A 24,684-nucleotide genomic window follows, 5' to 3' on the forward strand; every position below is an offset into this window, starting at 1 on the left:
ATAGTCATTGTGTTATTAGTCAAATGGTATTCAGCTATCATAATGTAAAGCTACTAAGTCAGTCAGTGACAAACATTCAATCAGTGCAGACCATACGTTAAGCATACCCACTGTGTTATCAGTCAGTTGTCGGTAGTTAAAGTGAAAAAAAAATCTTTTAATCCGTTTTTAGATGGTTTGAAGTAGTGACCTGTGATACACTTACTGTCAAAATTCCTGAATACAAGCTGAATATCGAAATTTTACCAGCTGACAAATAATATGAGGAGATGGACAATGTGTGTAGATTTGTGTGTGTTATTTAACAGCTGTCCAGCAAATCCAACAGTCGCAGGAGGACGACCAAAGAAGAAAGGCCAAGATACTTTAGAGGTATAAAAATCAGGTCTGTAACACTCTCTCAGATTCAATCGTGTACAGTTATGGTGACTGTTTAATGATCTGTCCATCATAAGCATACTGACGAAGTCAGTGTAAGAGTGAGAAGAAAGACTGGAGTTTCATATACCGTTGACATATTTATTACACGTGTTACAGCACAAACTCACATTGACCAAGGGTGGGGATGTCATACTTAAGTAACCATCCTCAAGTTCACATCAAGTAATTTAGGGAAACTGTAAACACCAATCTAATTCTATTAGTATCTTTATTACCAACTATATTAAGGTGAATTGTCAACATTTTCACAATAATGGCGCGTTTCTAACTTTTTGGTACAGAAAGTAAATAAAGCATTTTATACTGCTGTCAAGATTCTTACTCGTTCCGGTAGGACTTGTGTTTCAATAATGTGGAATAAAATGAGGAAAGTGGGTAGTGCCAGTCCCTATTGTCGCCTGTAAATGGTCTTGGTACCAGGGCGACCCCGCCACCGGAGTGGCTCCTGAGCAATTTGTGTCTGTATGCCGGGCTGATTCTGTGCCGACCAACGCTGCGGACGTCGAGCGAAGAACTGGTTCTGTAGCCACAACTGGTACTGCCGATCAGCTTCCAGCTGGTTCTGCACTTGCGACTGATTGTCTTCTGCCTGTGACCCTATTTCAGGTTGTTTTCGGATTTCGGTCTGGGTGACTGGTGTCCGCGAACGTGCGTTCGGCAGATCTTGAGGTTGCGACTGAGGCTGCGTTTGTGAATCCGGCTGGTTCTGTGGTTGACGCTGAGCATCTGGCCTTTGTGTCTGCGTATTCGGCTGATTCTGTGGCTGCCGCTGTGTCCCTTGCCCCTGCGGAAATCCTTGAGGCTGTGGACGTCCGAGGTGCTGCTGAATGTGCTCCCTGAAAGAAAATAATGGGTGTTTTTATGGAGTTAATATTGTATAACAAAATATGGCCGATCACTTTTATTACACACCAGACCCCTTGATTTTTACCCACATGTGTTTCCACGCATTTTCTCATCGTGAATTGCTCTTTCCTCATGTCCGTTTTATTTCTGTATTAAATCATTCCTCCGACAGTACATCGAGGACTGGAAATGCAATAACTCGAAGTCATTCAATGAGGTTTTTTAATTTTGAATGAAGCATTATAACAAACTACACTACTGGTCATTAAAACTGCTACACCAAGAAGAAATGCAGATTATAAACAGGTATTCATTGGACAAATATATTATACTAGAACTGACATGCGACTACATTTTCACGCAATTTGGGTGCATAGATCCTGAGAAATCAGTACCCAGAACAACCAACTCTGGCCGTAATAACAGCCTTGATACGCCTGGGCATTGAGTCAAACAGAGTTTGGATGGCGTGTGCAGGTACAGCTGCCCATGCAGCTTCAACACGACACCGCAGTTCATCAAGAGTAGTAACTGGCGTATTGTGATGAGCCAGTTGCTCGGCCACCATTGACCAGACGTTTTTAATTGGTGAGAGATCTGGAGAATGTGCTGGCCAAGGCAGCAGTCGAACCTTTTCTGTATCCAGAAAGGCCCGTACAGGACCTGCAACATGCGGTCGTGCATTATCCTGCTCGTGATGACTGGGTGTTGTGTGATGTCCTTAGGTTAGTTAGGTTTAAGTAGTTCTAAGTTCTAGGGGACTGATGACCATAGATGTTAAGCCCCATAGTGCTCAGAGCCAGCCAGCCAGATTATCCTGCTGAAATGTAGGGTTTCGCAAGGATCGAATGAAGGGTAGAGCCACGGGTCGTAAGACATCTGAAATGTAACGTCCACTGCTCAAAGTGCCATCAGTGCGAACAAGAGGTGACTGAGACGTGTAACCAATGCCACCCCATACCATCACGCCCGGTGATACGCCAGTATGGCGATGACGAATACACGCTTCCAATGTGCGTTCACCGCGATGTCGTAAAACACGGATGCGACCATCATGATGCTGTAAACAGAACCTGGATTCATCCGAAAAAATGACGTTTTGCCATTCGTGCACCCAGGTTCCTCGTGAGTACATCGCAGGCGGTCCTGTCTGTGATGCAGCGTCGAGGGTAACCGCAATCACCGTCTCCGAGCTGATGGTCCGTGCTGCTGCAATCGTCGTCTAATTTTTCCTGCACATGGTTGTTGTCTTGCAAACGTCCCCATCTGTTGACTCAGGGAACGAGACGTAGCTGCACGATCCGTTACAGCCATGCGGATAAGATGCCTGTCATCTCGACTGCTAATGATACGAGGCTGTTGGGATCCAGCACAGCGTTCCGTTTTACCCTCCTGAACCCACCGATTCCGTATTCTGCTAACAGTCACCGAATTTCGGCCAACGCGAGCAGCAATGTCGCCATACGATAAACCGTAATCGCGACAGGCTGCAATCCGACCTTTATCAAAGTCGGAAACGTGGTGGTACGCATTTCTGCTCCTTACACGAGGCATCACAACAATGTTTCACCACGCAACATCGGTCAACTGCCGTTCGTGTATGAGAAATCGGTTGGAAACTTTCCTCATGTCAGCACGTTGTAGGTGTCGCCAACAGCGCCAACCTTGTGTGAATGCTCTGAAAAGCTAATAATTTGCATATCACAGCATCTTCTTCTTGTCTGTTAAATTTCGCGTCTGTAGCACGTCATCTTCGTGGTGTAGCAATTTTAATGGCCAGTAGTGTAAATAACGCCGGTATTGTTCACAGTGAAAGCGACAGTGGAACTTTTTTCACATATATAATACATTTTTTCACAGGTACTAGTCGTGATAAGTAAGTTATGAAACCCTAAGGTACAGTTTAACGTCACGTGATGGAATCTGGGCACATGTTGTACCTGCTGTGTCATGCTTGGCAGTGTCGTGATGTCAGTTGTTGCCTGGCCAGAAGCACGCATGATCTTAGTCTTGGTGCCAGCACACGATCTCCGATATCACCATCGGAGATGGTGCGCTGGCACCAAGACTAAGACCACGCGTGCTTCTGGTTCAAATGGCTCTGAGCACTATGGGACTTAACTGCTGTGGTCATCAGTCCCCTGGAACTACTTAAACCTAACTAACCTAAGGGCATCACAAACACGCATGCCCGAGGCAGGATTCGAATCTGAGCCGCAGCGGTCGCGCGGTTCCAGACTGTAGCGCCTAGAACCGCTCGGCCACTGCGGCCGGCACGCGTGCTTCTGGCCAGGCAACAACTGACATCACGACACTGCCAAGCATACCTACTCTGGTGTCGTCAAAGAGTCGACTAGAGTGTGGAATGGTGCTCTGTCGACTAGAGTGATGAGAGTAAGTTTTGTCTGTATGCGGATGATGGACGTACACGAGTACGACGTAAACCTTGTGAGCGGTCTATTTCAGAATGCATTCACCCACGACAGACAGGTCTCGCCCTGGGCTTCATGTTATGGGGGCTATCATTCAGAACGCGTGGTAAAATTTGATGTTTCTGCAGGACCATTACACTGCACAGGTTATCACCTTGCTCCTGCCATTTCTTCGATGTGATGGTGCTGCACTTTTTCAGCTGGACAACGCACGTCCAAATACGGATGCTGTGACGCTATATGCTTTTCGTACTACACAACTACTGCCTAGCCAGCAAGATAACCAGATCTCTCTACTATTGAACACGTATAGGTGAAGCTGGAACTTATTCGTTCACCGTAGCCCACAGGAACCACTGCATAAATGGAACTAAAGGTGCAAAAAACTTCGGACAATCTATCACAAGATGCTATTCGACACCTTTGTCATTGTGAGAATGTACGTCTGTGTTGCCGCCTGAGTGGGATATCTGTGTACTGATGCGACAGTTCGAGCTCCCCTTACTGTGACATGAGTGTTTCATTCGGTCTGAGTTTGTTATCATATACTACTCCTACAATGATGAGCTTTCTGTCACATAACTTGTCAATAAAATGAACTTGTCTTTAAGGGTGTTTCATTTTGTTTTCGACACTGTATTTCCAAAAATGTATGGCTCACATACAGTTTTCAGAACTTTTGGATTGCAATAGTATGGAAGTGACAAGGAACACGATCTGGAGAAAGATGCAATTTGACCATTACAATGTCTGTGTGATGTGTGACTGACAAAATGCCAGCACGAAAACCAGGTTACCGTACTTCGCAACGAACCGTCAAGGTCTTCAGTGGAGTTATTGCCACAATAAGGAAATCACGGTGAGAGTACCGTATGATGGCTGCTGGCTTCGCGAATCGATTCCCTCCACCCTACCCTTCTGCCTACGGTTTTTGAAACTTAACATGTTCAGTTCTCACTTATTGGTTGTGAGCGCCTCTACTACACTATTAGATTCCAGAAATTAACCAGTGACGCTTTGGCGATCTGTAGTCCTCCAGGTCGACTTTTTGTGCTTAGTATACCTCACCTGATCGTGTTGCAGACTCCTGAGCTTTTCTCTCCTGGTAGCTTGCGAGAGAGAACGCTATGCGTGCAACATCATCGCGCCTGCAACGTCCTTCTAGCGTTGTATACATATAACTTGATCAGATATCGTACGGAACGTAAGGCTCGGTAGTGAAGTGGTTGTTCCAGATTAAGACTTCAAAGATTATTTTGTCCAAAACTGACATAATGGGGCCATAGCTGTGGAAAATACAGGTTAATTGTTACTTTTATTAATACCAACAATCAAACACTGTCAAATATTTGTATTATCAAGAAAAGTTACTTCAACGCAAATTGCTTAAAGAAGGTTTATATAACAACAACTCCTTGTGGCGATACTTATGTCAATTCACGAGTTGCAGCATAGTCGCAGTAAGTTTCTTCAGCGATCCAGGAATTACTTATTTTATTTTATTGTAAATCCTGTCACGGACAACAAATTTCTATAAAAATTATATCGATGTTGTAACATCTCCAATATATGTATTCTATGGCACTATTTTCTGTCTGTCAAATTTCATCAGAATTAAGGTGTGTGTGTGCGGTGCTTTACACTGAATGGAAGTCTGAAATATGAAATGAGCTTATTTTTCCGCGTTATGTGAAGCTCACCGACAGCAAACATCGGGTCCACAAAAACAAAGCAGGATTTTTTATGCGCGTAGCAAAAAAAGTGGCTCTAAGCACTATGGGACTTAACATCTGAGGCCATCAGTCCCCTATCACTTAGAACTACTTAAATCTTACTAACCTAAGGACATCACACACATCCATGCCCGAGGCAGGGTTCGAACCTGCGACCGTAGCGATCGTGCGGTTCCAGACTGAAGCGCCTAGAACCGCTCGGCCACAACGGCCGGCCGCACGTAGCAGTTACAAAGCTAATTATGTTGTTTTGTGGAAATGAAAATAAAATAGTCCTCTTACAAATAGTCCTCTTACAATATCTTGTGTTGCTGTAGGGCATCACTAACCTAACACAATTTCACCACAACTGAAAATAGACGTTATATGGTCAGAACTATTTAAATGGATCGAGTTAAATATTAACAACCGTCTGAAGATGGACCTAACACTTTGTATACAGTAACGGTGTCATATTAATAAACAATGTCTGGCTGTTCCTACTTGTACTTAGAATCCACATGTAAAACTCACAGATTAAAGTTTCAGTTCATGTTCCAGCTGGCTTTAAACACGGGTTTCACCTTCGAAAATGCTCTATGAATGTGAATAAGCGAAGTCGTGCCGGTGTTCATGTTCCACGTTAAATTATTGTTGGTGTCTCACTAATGGCTGATTCTTTGGGTAAGAAATACATGCTATTTCTAGTAGATAACTGTGTTCCGTGTGCCTACCTAGTTCGACTATCTATTCAAAAGTCTGCTATTCAGTGACTTGTCAGTCCTAGGATTTTTTTTTTTTTTTTTTTTTTTTTGTCGTTTATCCTTTTGTCATCTCAGGAAGTGATTTTTGTTTGAGAGACACTGACTTGCACCGTGCTTTGATACTCGCGTTAAACTTTAAGTGTTCGTTTAACTGGTTAGACAAGTCTCTTCGAAGATCGCAGGGAGGCAAATCATATCACCACCAACGGAGGTACATCTGGTACAGCACTATAATGCTCCCAACAACCTCCGGATTGAGGGCGCCTATACTTATATGAATTCCATAACAATGTTATTTTCAAACCAACTTAAAGTTTTATGCATCCCTTGTACTCATGAAAGATCACAGATGAAATACAGTGCCAGTTTCAAATGTTAAATGGTGAAATTGAGAATACAGTCGGCGTACTCGACATTAGTCATCAATGTATAATCAGTGCAATCGCAGCACGTAACTGGTGTAGTACCTGTAGTTGCAGTTAATGGCATGTCGATTCATTGTACATAAAAACTTTGAAAAATATAATTGTGACTGAAAGCGGTGTTTGATTCTAATCTCCACTATGGAGAACAGTCATTTGACGATCATTGGGGCATCTGGAACCCTAATGTAGATGAGAATTTCATATTTCAAATACAGAGCAGTTTACAGAGCAATTATTTGTTTTATTGTTGTGTAGAAGCCGATTGTAGTGTCGATATGGCAAACACATTCTAGAGTGGTGATGGACGACCCAAAATTATCTGGTGTGACAGAATAAATGTCCATTATCGGACTTTGTTTGGGAAGATGAGGAGAGGGTCAGCGTTTAAATCTGCGTCAGTGCGCCAAAGTACTTAAAAACGCGTTCGCAGTCTCCTGTGAGTTGGATTATGTGGCTGAGTGAATGATCCATGTGTCGAAATGAGACGATGACTTCATCGGTATACTTGGTGTTATTCGAGACATGTATCATCTCTTCTGTGGCATATGCCTGCTTCGAGTTTCATTCTCTCCCTTCCTTTCACTCCACATTCAAGCAATATTACATTGCACAAGTACTCGCGACAGCCACCTACTCCATACTCAAGCAATATTACGTTGCACAAGTACTCACTCTATCCATCTACACGATACAGATACCCACTTGACACTCCACTTCATAACAGGTCTGAGGAATGCAACGATAAACCACCTTCACGAGGATTTAGCCTAGGATAGTAGCTTCGACAACCATCGACATTTCGGCAGGTGCACAACCCGTCATTTTCAAGGCACAAATGCAATATGAGAGCCGTGTGCAAGCAAATTTAAAATCTCTGTACATGGGGCATATGCCGAAAGAGAAAACACACACACACACACACACACACACACACACACACACACACACACACATACACACACCGCAAACACTGGTGCCGTAGCACAACCAAAGATGACCAACGGCAGATGTTATCGAAAGTGAATATTAATTACCAACAGGTGAGGTAGCGTTAACTCTGTCCCTCTGTTATTTGAACAGGAAGAAAGCAAGATTCCAAGCAGAATTTAAATCTTTGATTACATTGTACCAATAGCTGGAAGTGCATGCCAGATTCTCTGCGTTGTCATTTTCCATAGGATGACCGGTACCAAGCCAATGTTTTGCAGCAGTAGATTTGCTGAGCTGTTATAATCGTGCGTGGCACTTTGAAAGGTATATACACAGGATAAAATTTTACAAGAAAACTTTATATTGAACCAGAGATGGTCAAATGTAGTATCGATTGTATAGTGGCGTCGCTGTTCAACAGCGATCGCTGGTTCAAGGTGTTGTGGGTAATGTGTAGAGTAACTTTAGATAGCGAGATGTATGGAGGACTCTCAAGCGTAAAGACGAGTTGTACCTGGTGTGTGCTGGATGTATACGTTGATTTTTTATTTCCAAGATACCATACTGGAAATAATTAAGGTAAAGAAAGTTGTTCTGTTACCAATGCAATGCACGTAATCGTAAGTGATTACTGAGACAATGTATGGTACTCACATCCAATGACTCTCTAAAGTTAACTGTTACTGTATAATCAGTTTATTGTGTGTTAATTGTGAGCGTTATTAATTTTCAGAGTCAAAATTCAAGTTTTAAAGTTATTGCCATATTGTTACTTACCACAAATCAATACCAGTTACCATAACCATGTCATTTTTGATAAACTATTTTGCTCAAGAAGTTATTATCTCAGCCATATTTGATTTAATTAAAATGTATGATAAGCAACAGCGTTACACAATAGCTGTATGCAAACTATACAATTTAATATACTAACAGAGAACAGTGGGAAGAGCGTTACCATTGCGCAGATAAAGGTAAGAAATTTTATTATTTCACGGATATCATTCATTAAGCACAGGGAACATTATTTTTGCCGGCCGCGGTGGTCTCGCGGTTCTAGGCGCGCAGTCCGGAACCGCGCGACTGCTACGGTCGCAGGTTCGAATCCTGCTTCGGGCATGGATGTGTGTGATGTCCTTAGGTTAGTTAGGTTGAGGTAGTTTTAAGTTCTAGGGGATTGATGACCACAGCTGTTAAGTCCCATAGTGCTCAGAGCCATTTGAACATTATTTTCAAACTGATCAAGTTTTGTTTTATTACCGGGGCCATTCCCAATCAATAGTGTTGCATCAGATTCAGTTTTTGTGCTACGTAAATTCATGCAGTTTTGGTTAGGTTTAAAGTTATTGACAATTAACATTCTCGCAGTCAGAAATTTTCATTACAGGGCAAAGCGCATAAGCGACGAGATAAAATACACGTTCGCATGCCATTCCCATTCTAACACATCTGTTGCAGACTACTGTCGAGTTTCAACTCATGCTCAATATACCAGTCCTTCACGGTCCTGATGGTCTGACCAATGTACAATGTGTCACAAATGCAAGGTATGTGGCACACACCAGCCTTACGCAAAAAAAAGGTTTCAAATGGCTCTGAGCACTATGGGACTTAACATCTGAGGTCATCAGTCCCCTAAACTTAGAACTATTTAAACCTAACTAACCTAAGGACATCACACACATCCATGCCCGAGGCAGGATTCGAACCTGCGACCGTAGCATCAGCACGGTTCCGGACTCAAGCGCCTAGAGCCGCTCGGCTACAACGGCCGGCTCAGCCTTACGCAAACCGAGATTATAGTTTACGGACACTAAAAAGATCCCAATCTTAAACGGTGGTCATGTTTTCGTAAAATATGACCAATCCTGTTGGAAATGCTATATGCGTAACGTAAAAACACCATAGACTTTCATGCCACCTTGTTATTTTTAACACTCAGCCAATTCACGTGTGTCTCATCTGCCTTTCACTTTAACCATTCAGACAAAATGAGACTGTGAAGTGAGATAACTCAGCTGACAAACTTTCAGGTTCTGAGATGGCATGGGTACTGGAACCCAAGATAGTCAATTCCCCGTCATGCTGAGCCGGGTGGTGACAATAATCAGTTTGGAAATATAAATCAGTGTGAGGTGGCTTCCAATAAACGGCATGTCCGAACGTACCATTAACCTTCCTCCCGACCAATATACCAAGGAAGGGAAGGCAGCCATCCTTTCCTACCTCCATCATGAAGCGAATATACGGGTGAATTGAATTCAGATATTCCAAAAAGTCATTTAAATTTTTATTTGTATGAGGCCAAACAACAAAATTATCGCCTACGTATCTGAAAAAGACGCAGGTTTCAGTGCCGCCGACTCTAAGGCACATTCCTGAAAATCTTCCATTAACAGACTGACAATACTGTTTAGAAGAGTAAATCGCAATTTGACTGTGCATTACTATCTTTTGTACTATCTAGATTTCGGTTTTTATGCCATTCTCAAGTACAGTGCTAAAAGTTGTTGGACCATTATTATGTCATATCTGTTAAAGCAGTCCAAAGCAGATAAACAAGTCTACTCTGGACTGCCTTAATAGATATGACATAATAATGGTCCGATAACTTTTAGCATTGTATTTTAGAAGGGCATAAAAGCCGAAATCTAGATAGTACAAAGGATAAATATAGTAATACATAGTCAAATGATGGTTTACTTTTTTAAACAGTACTGCATTACTGTGACTCAACATAATCGAAAACGTTTTAGACTGGCAACAATAGGTGACAAAAACATCCCCATCACTACTCTTCCTGTCTGTGCTTAAAACTGGTCATCGAATAAAAAGTAAGACAACACATTCGAAATAGGTTTGTTAATTCAACAACAAAGCTAACCTCAGTTAAACATAACGGACGAGACAGTGGAATGCGAGTGAAGAAAGAGACCATATCGAAACTTACTAAAATATCAGTGGCATTCAAACTCAATCCCTCTAACCGGTATAAGAATTCATTCGAGCTCTTAATGTAATGCACACACCGCTCTACTGGAGGTATCAGCAGAGTAACATGAGGTTTCGCTACACGGTATGTCGGAGTACCAGTGTTACTGACAATACGCAAACAGGAAACCCTTGTATCTTCAGACAGGTCGTCGTCACCATTGGGCTCAGCATGAAGGGGTAATTCGTACCTTGGTTCATAGGTCCTACTTCACCTCAGACTCTGATAGCCTATACGCTGAGTTAGTCCATCTCGCAGTCACCTTTAACCAGAATGGTTCTAGTGAAATACAGGTGAGACACACATCGCATTATCAACCAGCCGTGGACCGAGTGAGTGATGATAATATGGAGGTGGCACTAACAGGTTTCATCATTTTCTGCGAAAACGAGATGTGATGGTTTTGTATTTCACATTTCTCAACAGCATACATTACAAACAAAACAAGGTTTCAGTATTAATTAATTATATTTGTCGTGCTGAAAATACAATGTAATTTCTATCAGGTACAAACTGTCGGCATACGGACAGAGGCTGACAATTTCGAAGAGTTTCGCTTTCAAGTTGCCACATAAACGTGACTTACGTAGTTTCATATTCGAAAAAAGGTCTTTCACATCAGTATGTCGATCGAAATATTATAGCACTTTTGCGGCCTTATTATGGAGACTTGGAAAATCTAACTGAGAAAAACAATGTAGACGTCCTGGACAGTTTTCACGTTAAAAGATTTGTAATTGAAACTGGAATTACCTTGAAGTCAATCAGTTGCATCTGCACATGCACAGGGGCGCATTCAACAGGAACGGCAAACAGACTCGAAAACAGATGTAAGATTAACAAAAATGGCTCTGAGCACTATAGGACTTAACATCTATGGTCAGCAGTCCCCTAGAGCTTAGAACTTGTTAAACCTAACTAACCTAAGGACAGCACACAACACCCAGTCATCACGAAGCAGAGAAAATCCCTAACCCCGCCGGGAATCGAACCCGGGAACCCGGCGTGGGAAGTGAGAACGCCACCGCACGACCACGAGCTGCGGACTAAGATTAACACTGTCCTCAAAACTTTTATAAAACTAACGTTGTAGTTCTTGCAAGGCCACAATAAATTATTCAAACCTCGGGCTTTCTTTAACGCATGTGAGCTTAGGAAACTGGATTGTCTTCGTCAGAATGTGTCCCTTCTACAACGCGATTTCCTCTTTAAATGAATCCCCATAAACCACAAAGAAGATACCTTGCAATGCCTTACTTTGAGCAGCGTGCAGTCAAGTCAACTTAAAATGCGAAGTTTGCAGTCCATTCTGGACGTTCTAATTTTCATTCCTGCATTCCATTTTCCTTCATAAATTCAACAATAGAGATATTTTAATCGAAAAATCGTTCTAATCATGCCCCTTGACTTAGCCAAAGTGATACATGAAGTTTCCATACTCTTCGTTCATTTCCATTGAAAACTATTGCAACTGAATTGGAATAACGGGTGCAACTTCAGAAATTTTACTATTCGTATTACCAGTTTCTTCAAGCGCTCCATGCTTGCAAAATTGCCACAAAGTGCTTCTTGATGTACAGAACAATGAATCCCATCCATTGACCTTTGAAATTTTGTTTTCTTTCATTGTCATGTAAAGGTTTAAATTCTTTCGGGATGGTACTATAATGTCGTTTCATAGCAAATAAGCAAGACCCGTCTCTTATGTGAATTGAGAATTCTCATCCCTCTGATCTGTAATTCCCTTCCATTTTAAAGGATTGTGACGATAGATCGCTAGACTGCCTCTTTTGTGCAATCAGCCATTGGACCTGTGAACGTCCTTCATACCGCGGACAAATAGCAAAGGTAAACAGAGCTGACACCACGATTCCGCCAAACTCAGAGAATTGTGACGATCGCGAAATGCTGCACCGCAATGTTAAATAAAATGTGGCGCTGTTCCAGGCTCTTCCGAGAAGGAGCGAGCAAAGCCGCGTACCAGGTCGGGTCTCGGCTCGCCAGTGGACCGCACACGCTGTACGCATGAACTTTGGCACGCCATAGCCGGTCCTGATCTAAGATTAGGGACCTGGAGGGTCTGTTAAGAACGATCTTGGTTTACGTAAGGCGGGTGTCTACCATATCTCTTGCAGCTGTGGCATGTTGCACTTGTCAGACCATCTGGACTGTAGAGAACTCGTGTACTGAGTGTAAGTGGCCCACACGCTTAAAACACCTGAGAAAAACAACTGTTGGATAACATTTCCTCGGTACCGTTCATCCTATGAAATATAAACACACGGAGATTCTGGCACGCACTTCCAGCTATTCCAGCTATTCCAGCTATTGGGATGGTGTTATTAAGGAAGCAGCTGAGATTAAATTAGCGAGCGATATTGCAAAGAAGAGTGGAGGTTTTTGTTTAAATTCTGTTTGGAATCTTGCTCTCTCCCTAGTCAAACAGTAGAGGGCTAGACTTAACGTTAACTCAGTTGCTGGTACTTAATATTCACTACTGATAACATCTGGCGCCAACGGCCTTGCCGCAGTGGTAACATCGGTTCCCGTCAGATCATGGATGTTAAGAACTGTCAGGCTTGGCTAGCACTTGGATGGTTCACCGTCCGGGTCTGCCGAATGCTGTTTGCAAGCGGGGTGCATTCAGGCCTTGAGGCCAACTGAGGGGCTACTTGACTGAGAAGTAGCGGTATCCGCCACCCAAACTGACAACAGTCAGGAGAGCGGTGTGCTGACCGCTGCCCCTCTGTACTCACATCCAGTGACGCCTAGGGGCTGAGGATGACACAGTGGCCGGTCGGTACCGTTCGGCCTTCAAGGGCTGTTCGAAAGGTGTGTGTGTGTGTTTGTATTGATAACATCTGATGTAGACTATCTTTGGTTGTGTGGTTGTGTGGTGACACTTATGTTTACTGAGTGAGTGAGCGTGTGTGTGTGTGTGTGTGTGTGTGTGTGTGTGTGTGTGTGTGTTGTCTTTCGGCGCATGCCCTCCATACAGAACTTCTAAATTTTCTTCCAAAGCGCTCTCTCGTTGCATTTGCGCCTTGAAAATGATGGGATGTGCAACTGCCGTAATGTCGGCGGTTGTCGAAGATCAGACGACTTCATTCTCGAAATTTGTTGGAAAATTTATAAGCGGGGAAAATCTCAAAGTTTCGCTAGTAATAATGTACACTACTGGCCATTAAAATTGCTACATCACAAAGATGACGTGCTACAGACGCGAAATTTAACCGACAGGAAGAAGATGCTGTGATATGCAAACGATTAGCTTTTAAGAGCATTCACACAAGGCTGGCGCCGGTGGCGACACCTACAACGTGCTGACATGAGGAAAGTTTCCAACCGATTTCTCATACACAAACAGCAGTCGACCGGCGTTGCCTGGTGAAACGTTGTTGTGGTGACTCGGGTAAGGAGGAGAAATGCGTACCATCGCGTTTCCGACTTTGATAAAGGTCGGATTGTAGCCTATTGCGATTGCGTTTTATCGTATCGCGACACTGCTGCTCGCGTTGGTCGAGATCCAATGACTGTTAGCAGAATATGGAATCGGTGGGTTCAGGAGGGTAATGCGGAACGCCATGCTGGATCTCAACGGCCTTGTATCACTTGCAGTCGAGATGGCAGGCATCTTATCCGCATGGCTGTAACGGATCGTGCAGCCACGTCTCGATCCCTGAATCAACAGATGGGGACGTTTGCAAGACAACAACCATCTGCACGAACAGTTCGACGACGTTTGCTGCAGCATGGACTATCAGCTCGGAGCCCATGGTTGCGGTTACCCTTGATGCTGCATCACAGACAGGAGCACCTCCGATGGTGTACTCACGAGGAACCTGGGTGCACGAATGGCAAAACGTCATTTTTTCGGATGAATCCAGGTTCTGTTTACAGCATCATGAAGGTCGCATCCGTGTTTTACGACATCGCGGTGAACGCACATTGGAAGCGTGTATTCGTCATCGCCATACTAGCGTATCACTCGGCGTGGTGGTATGGGGTGCCATTGGTTACATGTCCCGGTCACCTCTTGTTCACACTGACGGCACTTTGAACAGTGGACGTTACATTTCAGATGTCTTACGACCCGTGGCTCTACTCTTTATTCGATCCCTGAGAAACCCTATATTTCAGCAGGATACTGCACGACCGCATGTTGCAGGTCCTGTATGGGTCTTTCTGGATACAGAAAATGTTCGACTGCTGCCCTGGCCAGCACATTCTCCAGATCGCTCACCAACTGAAAACGTCTGGTCAATGGTGGCCGAGCAACTGGCTCCTTACAATACGCCAGTCTCTACGCTTGATGAACTGTGGTATCGTGTTGAAGCTGTATTGGCAGCTGTACCTCTACACGCCATCCAAGCTCTGTGTGACTCAATGCCCAGGCGTATCAAGGCCGTCATTACGGCCAGAGGTGGTTGTTCTGGATAGTGATTTCTCAGGATCTATGCATCCAGATTGCGTGAAAATGTAATCACATGTCAGTTCTAGTATAATATATTTGTCGAAGGAATACCCGTTTGTCATCTGCATTTCTTCTTGGTGTAGCAACTTTAATGACCAGTAGTGTAGTATCACATTGTCTTAAATGTCCAGTGTCTCTAGTTTCCCAATGGATGTTCCTTCCTACTAGATATTGTACTGTAGGAAGATAAAACACGCGCAGACTTCGTTCAAAGCTGGAATCATTGATGAAGAAGTATCAACAGCTCCACATTGATACAGTGACACAAGGACACATTGCGAACAAACATTAGTGGTGCTGTGGCAGTATCTGCGTACCTGTTGACGAACCAGAACGGTTGACGGTCCTCTGGCCAGGCACCGACTTGCGAAGAGATGAACTGTTCAGGCGACTGCGTGGTAGTAGTCGTCGCACCAACACGGTTTTCAAGGCCTTCCTCAGAGTTGGCCGCGGCGAACTGCGGCAGCGGGCCCGGGTACGACCAGCCACCGCCTGCGTAGAACGATTGGTACTGCGACATCGCCGTTCCCACGAGCGTCAGCACCGCCACCAACGCCGCTTTCATCCCCAGCTGTTAGGCAAAAAATTACTGCAAATCGATACGTAAGATGTGTCGTCCACTTCTGATGCCGAGTTTAATCTATGATGAATTCTACGTCAGGAAAACGTCCCGTCAACATCGAGGTCATTAGAGATGGAGGGCAAGCTCGGACTTTTTCAGGGATGGGGAAGGCATATCTGGGACGACTCAGAGAAATCACGGGAAATATAAATAAAACCTAAATCTGTATGGCTGGTCAGATCTGAAACGTCGGTCCCCTGAATGCGAGTTCAGTGTGCTAACCTCTGCGTCACCTCGCTCGGTGTGTATGATAGAGGATACTCCCCATAATACCACGTATTAAGTTTCTTTCTTATCCATTCACGCATATAACGCAGTAGTTGTGACTACTTAAATGCCTTCGTGTGCGTGCTAATTAGTCTATCTTATGTAATTCTTCAGTTTTTCCAGGCGATATGTTGACATGTTAAATAATCAGATCTTCTGCCGGATGTTCGCGTCGTTCTTGCACTATATTTTGACAGAGTGATTCGCTGTATTCTTCAGGTGGTCTCCCAGCCACCTGAAGAAGACAGTGAGACACGACGTCGAAATATCGTTCTAGAACGACACGAACAACCGGCAGAGGACCCGATTGTTCAAGGTAGTCTAATCTTATCTTGACCCGGTAGAAGCGATGCGCATGGGGTTTTAATATATTCCTAGATTTCTCGTTTAATGTTCGTTGTTAGAGTATCTGAAATAGCCTTTCGCAGGAGAGCTGGTATCTCTCTTAAAGAGTCTGTCAGTTCAGATTTGTCAACATATTTGTGACACATTCCGGGGTGTCATACAGCCCTGCGACTAATCGTATTGCCCTCTTAGTATAAGTTCAATATCCCCCGTTATATGTGTTTGATACTGGCCCCATACATCTTAACAATGTTATGGGATGAGTCGCACTGATGATTTGTAAGTAGCTTTCTCTGTAGACTAAAAGCATTTCCTCAATATCCTACCAAAGGGCCTAATCATATTTGTGCGGATTTTTTCAGATAATACTTCATTACAGATAACTGCATCACCCGTAAAATTTCTGAATTCTGAGGTCACTATTAATTGTAACTATCATGTTATTGACATACAACATGAGCAGCAGGGGTTACAACACACGTCCCTTGGGCTTGCCAGAAGTTACTTCTACACCTGTTGATGACTCTCCATTATCTAATCACTCTCAATCAATGCTTCCAATGTAAATCCGTACCAAGAAATCATCAATCTAGTCGAAATTTCATTTGATATCGTATATGATCATACTTCCGTTAACAAGTGTGTGGTACTGAGTCAGACCTGACTGCCCTGGCTTTCAGTGCATGTTGGATTTCGCATGACCGCTGTTTTCTGAATCCGTGCTTTCTCGCAAGGAGGAGGTCATTGTGTTCAAGATAGCTCATGAAATTTGATCTCAGAATATATTCTAACATTCTGCGATAGATGGATGTGAATGAGTTTGCACAACAGTTTTGTGGGTATATCTGTTACTCTGCTTGTAGACGGGATTATTGTTGATCCTTGCCTTTAATGCGGAATACGACTGTGTTGCACCGACATTCGTCGAGAAGTTGGGTATTTGTTTCTGTTGTTGCATATTTCATAAATTTATTTAAAAAACCTTGAGAATTAGGACTGTGCAGGTACGTGCAGGAGAAAAAGCTGTTACGTTCTGAAAGTCACGCACGTTTCTGTGGATTAGGAAAGGCAGCAAACCAGTGGTGTTTAAGATGAATGATGAATAACATGATAGCTGTTCCCCATTACCCACTTCCTGCTACTATCGATCACATGGTTATTTTAATTGATATGAAACTGCCACTACAAAACCTTCCAGGCACATACAGTATGAAGTGAACAGGATGTTTGGAAAATCCGCATAATGTCTCTCTGGGTATGCAGAGAAAAGTGGATGGGTAATTGTTTGCACTTGAATCCATGTCCAGAGACGTCGTGATTCGGAAATAAGCGTCTGATGTTCAAAAAAGCGACAAGAATTTGCTGTAAATCTGCAAGTTACTGCTTTTGTAACCAGCTAACTAAAGCGGTTACAATGCTCATTGCCATGGAGTGCAACAAAGTGTACAGCGTTCAGGTTTCATATTATTCACTCGTTACCTTTTTTGTCCTAGTCCTCATTCTCTTACATGAATGCGATAGCGGTTTGCTAGTCAGTTGCCTATGTGGTAATTAGCAGATTCACTGTAAATTATTTTTCTCTTTTTCCCACTGTAGACGAGGAAAGAGAAACAGTCTGTTCCATGTGTTTGATGCTATATCGTAGGTACAATAGACCTCCGGACTTGGATATCTATTAAAATTTCTGTCGTTCCTGCAGCCTCTACACGGAATCTGCGTCAGGAATTTCCGGAAACTTATAATTTGTGAGGCCGAGGTTTTTGCGGCTAATAAATATTCCTGAGGCCCTCCCGATCAATACATGTTGCTGAGGCTATAGGGCATTAGTGCAGTTGGCGCCATCTTGTATACATTGCCTCACAAAAACATGAAGCACCCAAGAGACATGATCTAATGTCAGTGTAATTACGTACATGTACACACCATCGTCGCATATGTAAATGATTAGAGGTGCGGTTCTCTGTGACAGATAGAACGGCCACCAGAGTGCTTGGTAGGTTAAATAACGGGGGTGAACAACATCAGATGTTGAGTGATCCCTGCGGACACGGAGACAGTGTTATCAGCACCTAACGGAGTTTGAAAGGAGCCTCATTGCGGGTTTTCATTAGGATGGCTGGTCGAATCGTGCAATATCCAGCATTATGAGGCATTCAGACGCGACAGTGGGTCGAATCGGACTGCATGGGAGCGTGAAGACAGGTATACTCGTCGTCAAAGTTCCGGTCGACCATACCCAGCGGCAGCCGAACTCCAGAATAACTACAGTACCACATGCAGATTGCCGTTAACACCTCCTAACAGCTGTGTTTGGCGTGGTGACTCGACCGTGGAGTATAGATTGCTGATGAATGACACCGCATTGCGTTCAGCGATGAATCGTGATTTCCTGCATGACCGTCTTCGGCGACTATGATTGGAACTTGGGGAGAGACTTTTGGAGAGGCAGAGAGCGACTGCTCCTGACGTCATGAGGCGGAGAGCCATCAGGTATGCCTTCACGTTATGGTTGGTGGAGATGGATGGAACTCTGAAAGCACAACGGTACCTCATGGACATCCTGTGTGCTCATGCGTTCTTTCTCATGCGACAGTACAGCAGTGCCATTTTTCAACAGAACAATACTCGTTCACTCATGGCACGTGTGTGTCTGCGAGCCGGCCGGAGTGGCCGTGCGGTTCTAGGCGCTATAGTCTGGAACCGAGCGACCGCTACGGTCGCAGGTTCAAATCCTGCCTCGGGCATGGATGTGTGTGATGTCCTTAGCTTAGTTAGGTTTAATTAGTTCTAAGTTCTAGGCGACTGATGACCTCGAAAGTTAAGTCGCATAGTGCTCAGAGCCATTTGAACCATTTGTGTCTGCGAACTGTCTACTTGATGAGGTACTCCGGTGACTAGCAAGATCGCCAAATCATTCCCGATAGAAAACGTGTGGGAGCAGCTCCACGATATCTCCATCCAGCATCCTGGGTTTCAGCGATCAGTTACAACAGTTGTACGACCGAGCGAGGTGGCGCAGTGGTTAGACACTGGACTCGCATTCGGGAGGACGACGGTTCAATCCCGCGTCCGGCCATCCTGATTTGGGTTTTCCGTGATTTCCCTAAATCGCTCCAGGCAAATGCCGGGACGGTTCCTTTCAAAGGGCACGGCCGTCTTCCTCCCCCGTCCTTCCCTAATCCGATGAGACCGATGACCTCGCTGTTTGGTCTCCTTCCCGAAAACAACCAACCAACCAACAGTTGTACGTCACCTTGCGTTAGAAGAGGATACAACGACTTTATGACATCACTCCCAACTGAATCAGTGTGTACATTGAGGTGAGAAGGTGTGCAACGTCATAATTATAAGTGGGCTCATATTGTCAAATTCTTTGTAAATTTGGCTCAAGTTTGTAATCTCCGAAACGACATAATATCATATGCCTTCTTAACTGGTGAACTTTAATTTCGTTTCCTCTTCCTCTTGTGAGTCCTTCACTTTTTTTTGACACGCAGTATAGTTTATAAAAGAAACTATCTTGCTTACTATTTCCTCTTCGTGAAAAAGTAATACGTGTGAAACTTCCTGGGGTTAAGCAGGACATTTTTACTGAGCGAGGAGGCGCTGTGTAAAGACACTGAGCTTGTATTCGGGAGGATGACGGTGCAAATCCCGGTCTGTCCACACAGGTTTAGGTTTACTATGGTTTCCCTGATTCTCTTAAGGTAGATACCTAGAAGTTTCCTTGAAAAAGGACAGCAGATTTCTTTCCCCGTCGTTCCCCATTCAGCGTGTACTCCATCCATAAAGCCCTTGTTATCGACTGGGCGTTAAACCATAATTCTGATTTTTCCTTCAGGTACTGTTTCGTAGACTCCATTTGAGAACCTGAGCAAAATACACCGATAAGCCAAAACATTATGACCACTGCCCACCGCGACGTTGGATGTCACCTGGTGTCTACGCGGGCACGTGACGCTGTAACAAAAGGATGTAAGAGGAGCAGACACGGACGTGGGATCACCCTAACAAAAATATGGGCTACAAACGGCGAAATCCATTGAGCTAAGCGACTTTGACAAAGAGGAGATTCTTACTACACACAACGTGTGAATAAGATCAAGAAAACGGCGAAACTGGTCGAATGTTCACATGCTACTGTCGTATCTACGGAAAGAGGTAGAAAAACAGTGCAATTACCACTAGACACTAAATGGTTGGACGTTGAAGGTTCCTCATAGAACATGGGGTTCGGAGGCTTGTTTGCTCTGTAAATTAGAGCAAATGGTGATCTGTGGCACATCTGCCGAAAGATCACAATGCTGGTGCACGCACAAGTGTTTCGGAGCACATCATTCATCGTACATTGTTGAACATGGAACTCCGCAACAGACCACCCCTATGTGGTCACACATTGACTCAACGACATTGTCAATTAAGATTGCAGTGGGCGCGGGACAATAGGGATTCGATCGTCGATCAATGGAAACGTGTCGGTTCCTCGGGTGAACCAAATTTTTGTCGATGGTCGTCTCCGCAAACGCCGAAATCGAGGTGAACGGTGGCTCGAAACGTCCAGCCCGCCACGGACGCAGGCTGGTGGGAGCAGTATTATACTCGTACTTCGAGAGACATTCTCCTGCGCTTGCATGGGACCTGTGGTAGCAATCTAAAACACTCTGACAGCTGCGAATCACCTGGATCCCTTCATGCTTGATGTCTTCTCCAACGGTGATGTTATCTTCCAGCAGTATAATTGTTCCTGTGTCGGAACCAGAACAGTGCTACAGTGGTTTGAGAAGCATTATAGAGAACTCATGTTGACGTCTCGGCGACCAAATTCACCTGATGAAAATCCTATGTAACCCACCTGCGTTGGCCGGCCGGAGTGGCCGAGCGGTTAAAGGCGCTACAGTCTGGAACCGCACGACCGCTACGGTCGCAGGTTCGAATCCTGCCTCGGGCATGGATGTGTGTGATATCCTTAGGTTAGTTAGGTTTAAGTAGTTCTAAGTTCTAGGGGACTTATGACCACAGTAGTTGTGTCCCATAGTGCTCAGAGCCATTTGAACCATTTCAACAGATCGGCAAATTATTTGACGCAGAACGATGATAGCGTAATGCGTCACTCACTGGTCCATTTTTGTGGCTCTGAGCACTATGGGACTTAACATCTGTGGTCATCAGTCCCCTAGAACTTAGAACTACTTAAACCTAATTAACCTAAGGACATCACACACATCCATGCCCGAGGCAGGATTCGAACCTGCGACCGTAGCAGTCGTGCGGTTCCGGATTGAGCGCCTGAACCGCTAGACCACCGCGGCCGGCTCCATTTTTGTGCCCATCACTCTTATGCTGGGGTAAAACTTTATCTTAATTAAGTCTAACAGAAACCTGATTTAATATCTGACCGTCTTCACACTCTCCCACTACGATCACCAGGCGTCAGGCAAATCCTACACTCGACGATGAAGAGAATACAACGACTTATATCCAGATTCCACTTCAGATGTTTCCTCGTCCACTGTGTTCGCCCACGGAGGAGCAAGGGGTTCGTACTATTGTTCGTAATGGAGACCTAGAGGCCAAATGTATCGTGTGGAGATGGTTAGGTACTGTCTGCTTTGACACAGCCCTCCCAATTGCCTCCAAAACGGCAACGCACGGTGCTGTAGCATTCAACTTGTGATGCCTACGCGAAATGAGTTCTGGTAGCGATCATCAGATGGTGATGTCAGGCAAGCGACCTCAAGGAGGTTGATCTTCAGATCTTTTTCTCACGATAGCGGTCGAATGCTTGAACGACATACGCCAGTTCGGCAGGCTATGGCTTATGCTGTCACTCTTCTTGTCGTGAAGTGACAGTGCTCTCGCAGTCTAACCTTGATCTGATCCTTTGGAGGGATATTGACGGACGGAACACTACACTGAATCTGCGCTGCACTGAAAATAAAGGCTTACTTTTACCTCAGTCACTCAGATGGCTCTAACAGTTGTTGGGTTGTTTTTGGGGGAGGAGACCAAACAGCGAGGTCATCGGTCTCATCGGATTAGGGAAGGACGGGGAAGGAAGTTGGCCGAGCCCTTTCAAAGGAACTATCCCGGCATTTGCCTGGAGCGATTTAGGGAAATCACGGACAACCCAAATCAGAATGACCGGGCGTGGGATTGACCCGTCGTCCTCCCGAATGCAGGCTCTAACAGTAATTACTGGTTATCAGAAGAATTTAGAGAAAGATATTTCTGATAAAAGAAAATAAGACGCAAAATATCGGTTATCTCTGTGTAGAATTTAAAAATAAGTATCACGGAAATAAAAATGTGAGACGAAATGTTCTTTCATATTGTGATCATTACTGCTTTCCAAAGGAATGTAAACAAAACACAAAAATATTCGCCGCGCGGGATTAGCCGAGCGGTCTTAGGCGCTGCAGTCATGGACTGTGCGGCTGGTCCCGGCGGAGGTTCGACTCCTCCCTCGGGCATGGGTGTGTGTGTTTGTCCTTAGGATAATTTAGGTTAAGTAGTGTGTAAGCTTAGGGACTGATGACCTTCACAGTTAAGTCCCATAAGATTTCACACACATTAGATTTTTTTTTTTTTTTTTTTGGACAAAAGTATTTACACTTACTCTTGTGAAAAATGCCTTAACGTGCATTCGTACTGCTGATTTAAGTTTTAGTATTTAAATTCTCGAAATTATTCTGTTGTTCGTAATCATTTAATGTATCACTAATCAATCCATGAATCTTAAAACATGTTTATACAGGGCGAGTCAGGAATAAAGGCACATGCTTTGAGGGGTGATAGTATTGGTGATTTTGAACAAAAACTTCAAATGAAAATTAGCAATTTCTTAACTGTATCCAACATACAGCTGTTTGGAAATAACAGGCGTCAGTCGCATGTCCGTCTTCACCAGCACTCGCACGTGGATACAACCAAAGCGACATTACGCTACATAGTGTAGTCTTAACTGACCATTCTAATACACACTTCACTTGCACATGGTGGGGTGACGAGTCCTGTGAGTTTACACGTTGTTTACCTCGCAGTGGTTACACCAGTGTACTACACTGGTACAATCAAAGCAGTACGAGTCACTGTAGTGAAAATGCCACAGGTCTTCACAGAGGCAGAGTATGGTGACATGATCATTGTCTACGGGTTTTGCAATAGTAATTCCAGAGCCGCTGTTCGCGAATACGAACGGCCATTTCCTAATCACGGAGTTCTGGATACGGATATTTAACAGGGTGTTTGACAGATTGCGTGAGCGTGGTACGCTTCCCAGCGTACATGTATCTGAACGTTCCGTCCAACATGAGATATCACTAAAGTTGAGAACATTCTTGAAGTGGTAGAACGCAGTCCATCTACCGGCTACCTGCATCCGTATCATCGCCAGTGTGCAACACCTGCGTGCAGGAGATTATGCCAAACAAAAGGAATTCTGTCAATGGATCATTGCCAATGAACGCTGTATTCCACTAATTCTGTTCACTAACGAGTCAACATCTACCAGCAATGGCATCAATAACACACGCAACTCGCACGTGTGGGCAGGTGAAAATATGCACGTCACTGTTGAAACAAATTTTCAACGACGTTATCCAGGGCATGGATGTGTGTGATGTCCTTAGGTTAGTTAGGTTTAAGTTGTTCTAAGTTCTAGGGGACTGATGACCATTGATGTTAAGTCCCATAGTGCTCAGAGCCATTTGACGTTATCCAGTGAAAGTGTAGTTCAGCATTATTGACCACCAGCTCATCCGTCCAGTAGTTTTCGATATCCGTGTTAATGGGGTACATTGTCTTGATTTCCTTGAAAATGTGTTCGAGGTAGTTCAGTGGTTAACGAACCTGCCTAGTAACTAGGAGGGCCCAGGTTCGAATACCGGTCTGGTACACATTTCCGCTTGTCGCCAATGATTCCGCATAATGTCCCGCTGCAGCTAGCACCACTGTTCCCTTCCTTTTTCTTTCTTCTCCTCCGTCTTCACTCTGCGTACGGTGACACAGCACCTCACTAAAATATATGCTGGGCGTTCGGTCAGTCGACGTGTAGTCATTTCTTAGCAGTCGAGGTCACCCTGTCTTCCTCCATTAGATTACTGTTTGTGTGGTTGGCGTAAGAGCGAAGTCTAGACGCACAGAGTGGACACAAAGGAGGAACTTCCATTTCGTATTTTACATGCTTGTTCTCAAGTAAACGAACGTAGGAGTGAGATCAGATCAGGAACACAGCAGCTGTCCACAAGAGCTGCAAAATGCATTGCAGTTGACGGCGGACGTTTTAAACATCTTTTTGAAGAAATGTACACAATTAAACAAAACATTAGATCACAATATTTCACTTACTATTATCTGGATTTGTACTGTTCCCCATTTGTTCATTAGTTTCCTCGAAACTCTTAAAGCATGACATACGTTCGTATAACTTTTTATG

At 44.2% G+C, this 24,684-nt stretch overlaps 1 protein-coding gene across 1 annotated transcript in view; it reads right to left on the minus strand.

Annotated features, from left to right (window-relative positions):
- Nucleotides 1-498: 498 nt before the first annotated feature.
- The window catches only part of LOC124555559 (activating signal cointegrator 1 complex subunit 2 homolog), a 32,914-nt gene continuing 8,728 nt past the window's right edge, over nucleotides 499-24,684 (minus strand). Inside the window, exons 2-3 of the mRNA XM_047129517.1 lie at nucleotides 15,334-15,587; nucleotides 499-1,277 (exon numbers count right to left, since the gene is read on the minus strand). Of these exons, the coding sequence (XP_046985473.1) occupies nucleotides 830-1,277; nucleotides 15,334-15,587 (702 nt within the window). The 3' untranslated portion in view covers nucleotides 499-829. The remainder of the gene's footprint in view (nucleotides 1,278-15,333; nucleotides 15,588-24,684) is intronic.

The sequence above is a fragment of the Schistocerca americana genome, chromosome X, assembly GCF_021461395.2.
Source record: "Schistocerca americana isolate TAMUIC-IGC-003095 chromosome X, iqSchAmer2.1, whole genome shotgun sequence".
Lineage (NCBI taxonomy): Eukaryota > Metazoa > Arthropoda > Insecta > Orthoptera > Acrididae > Schistocerca > Schistocerca americana.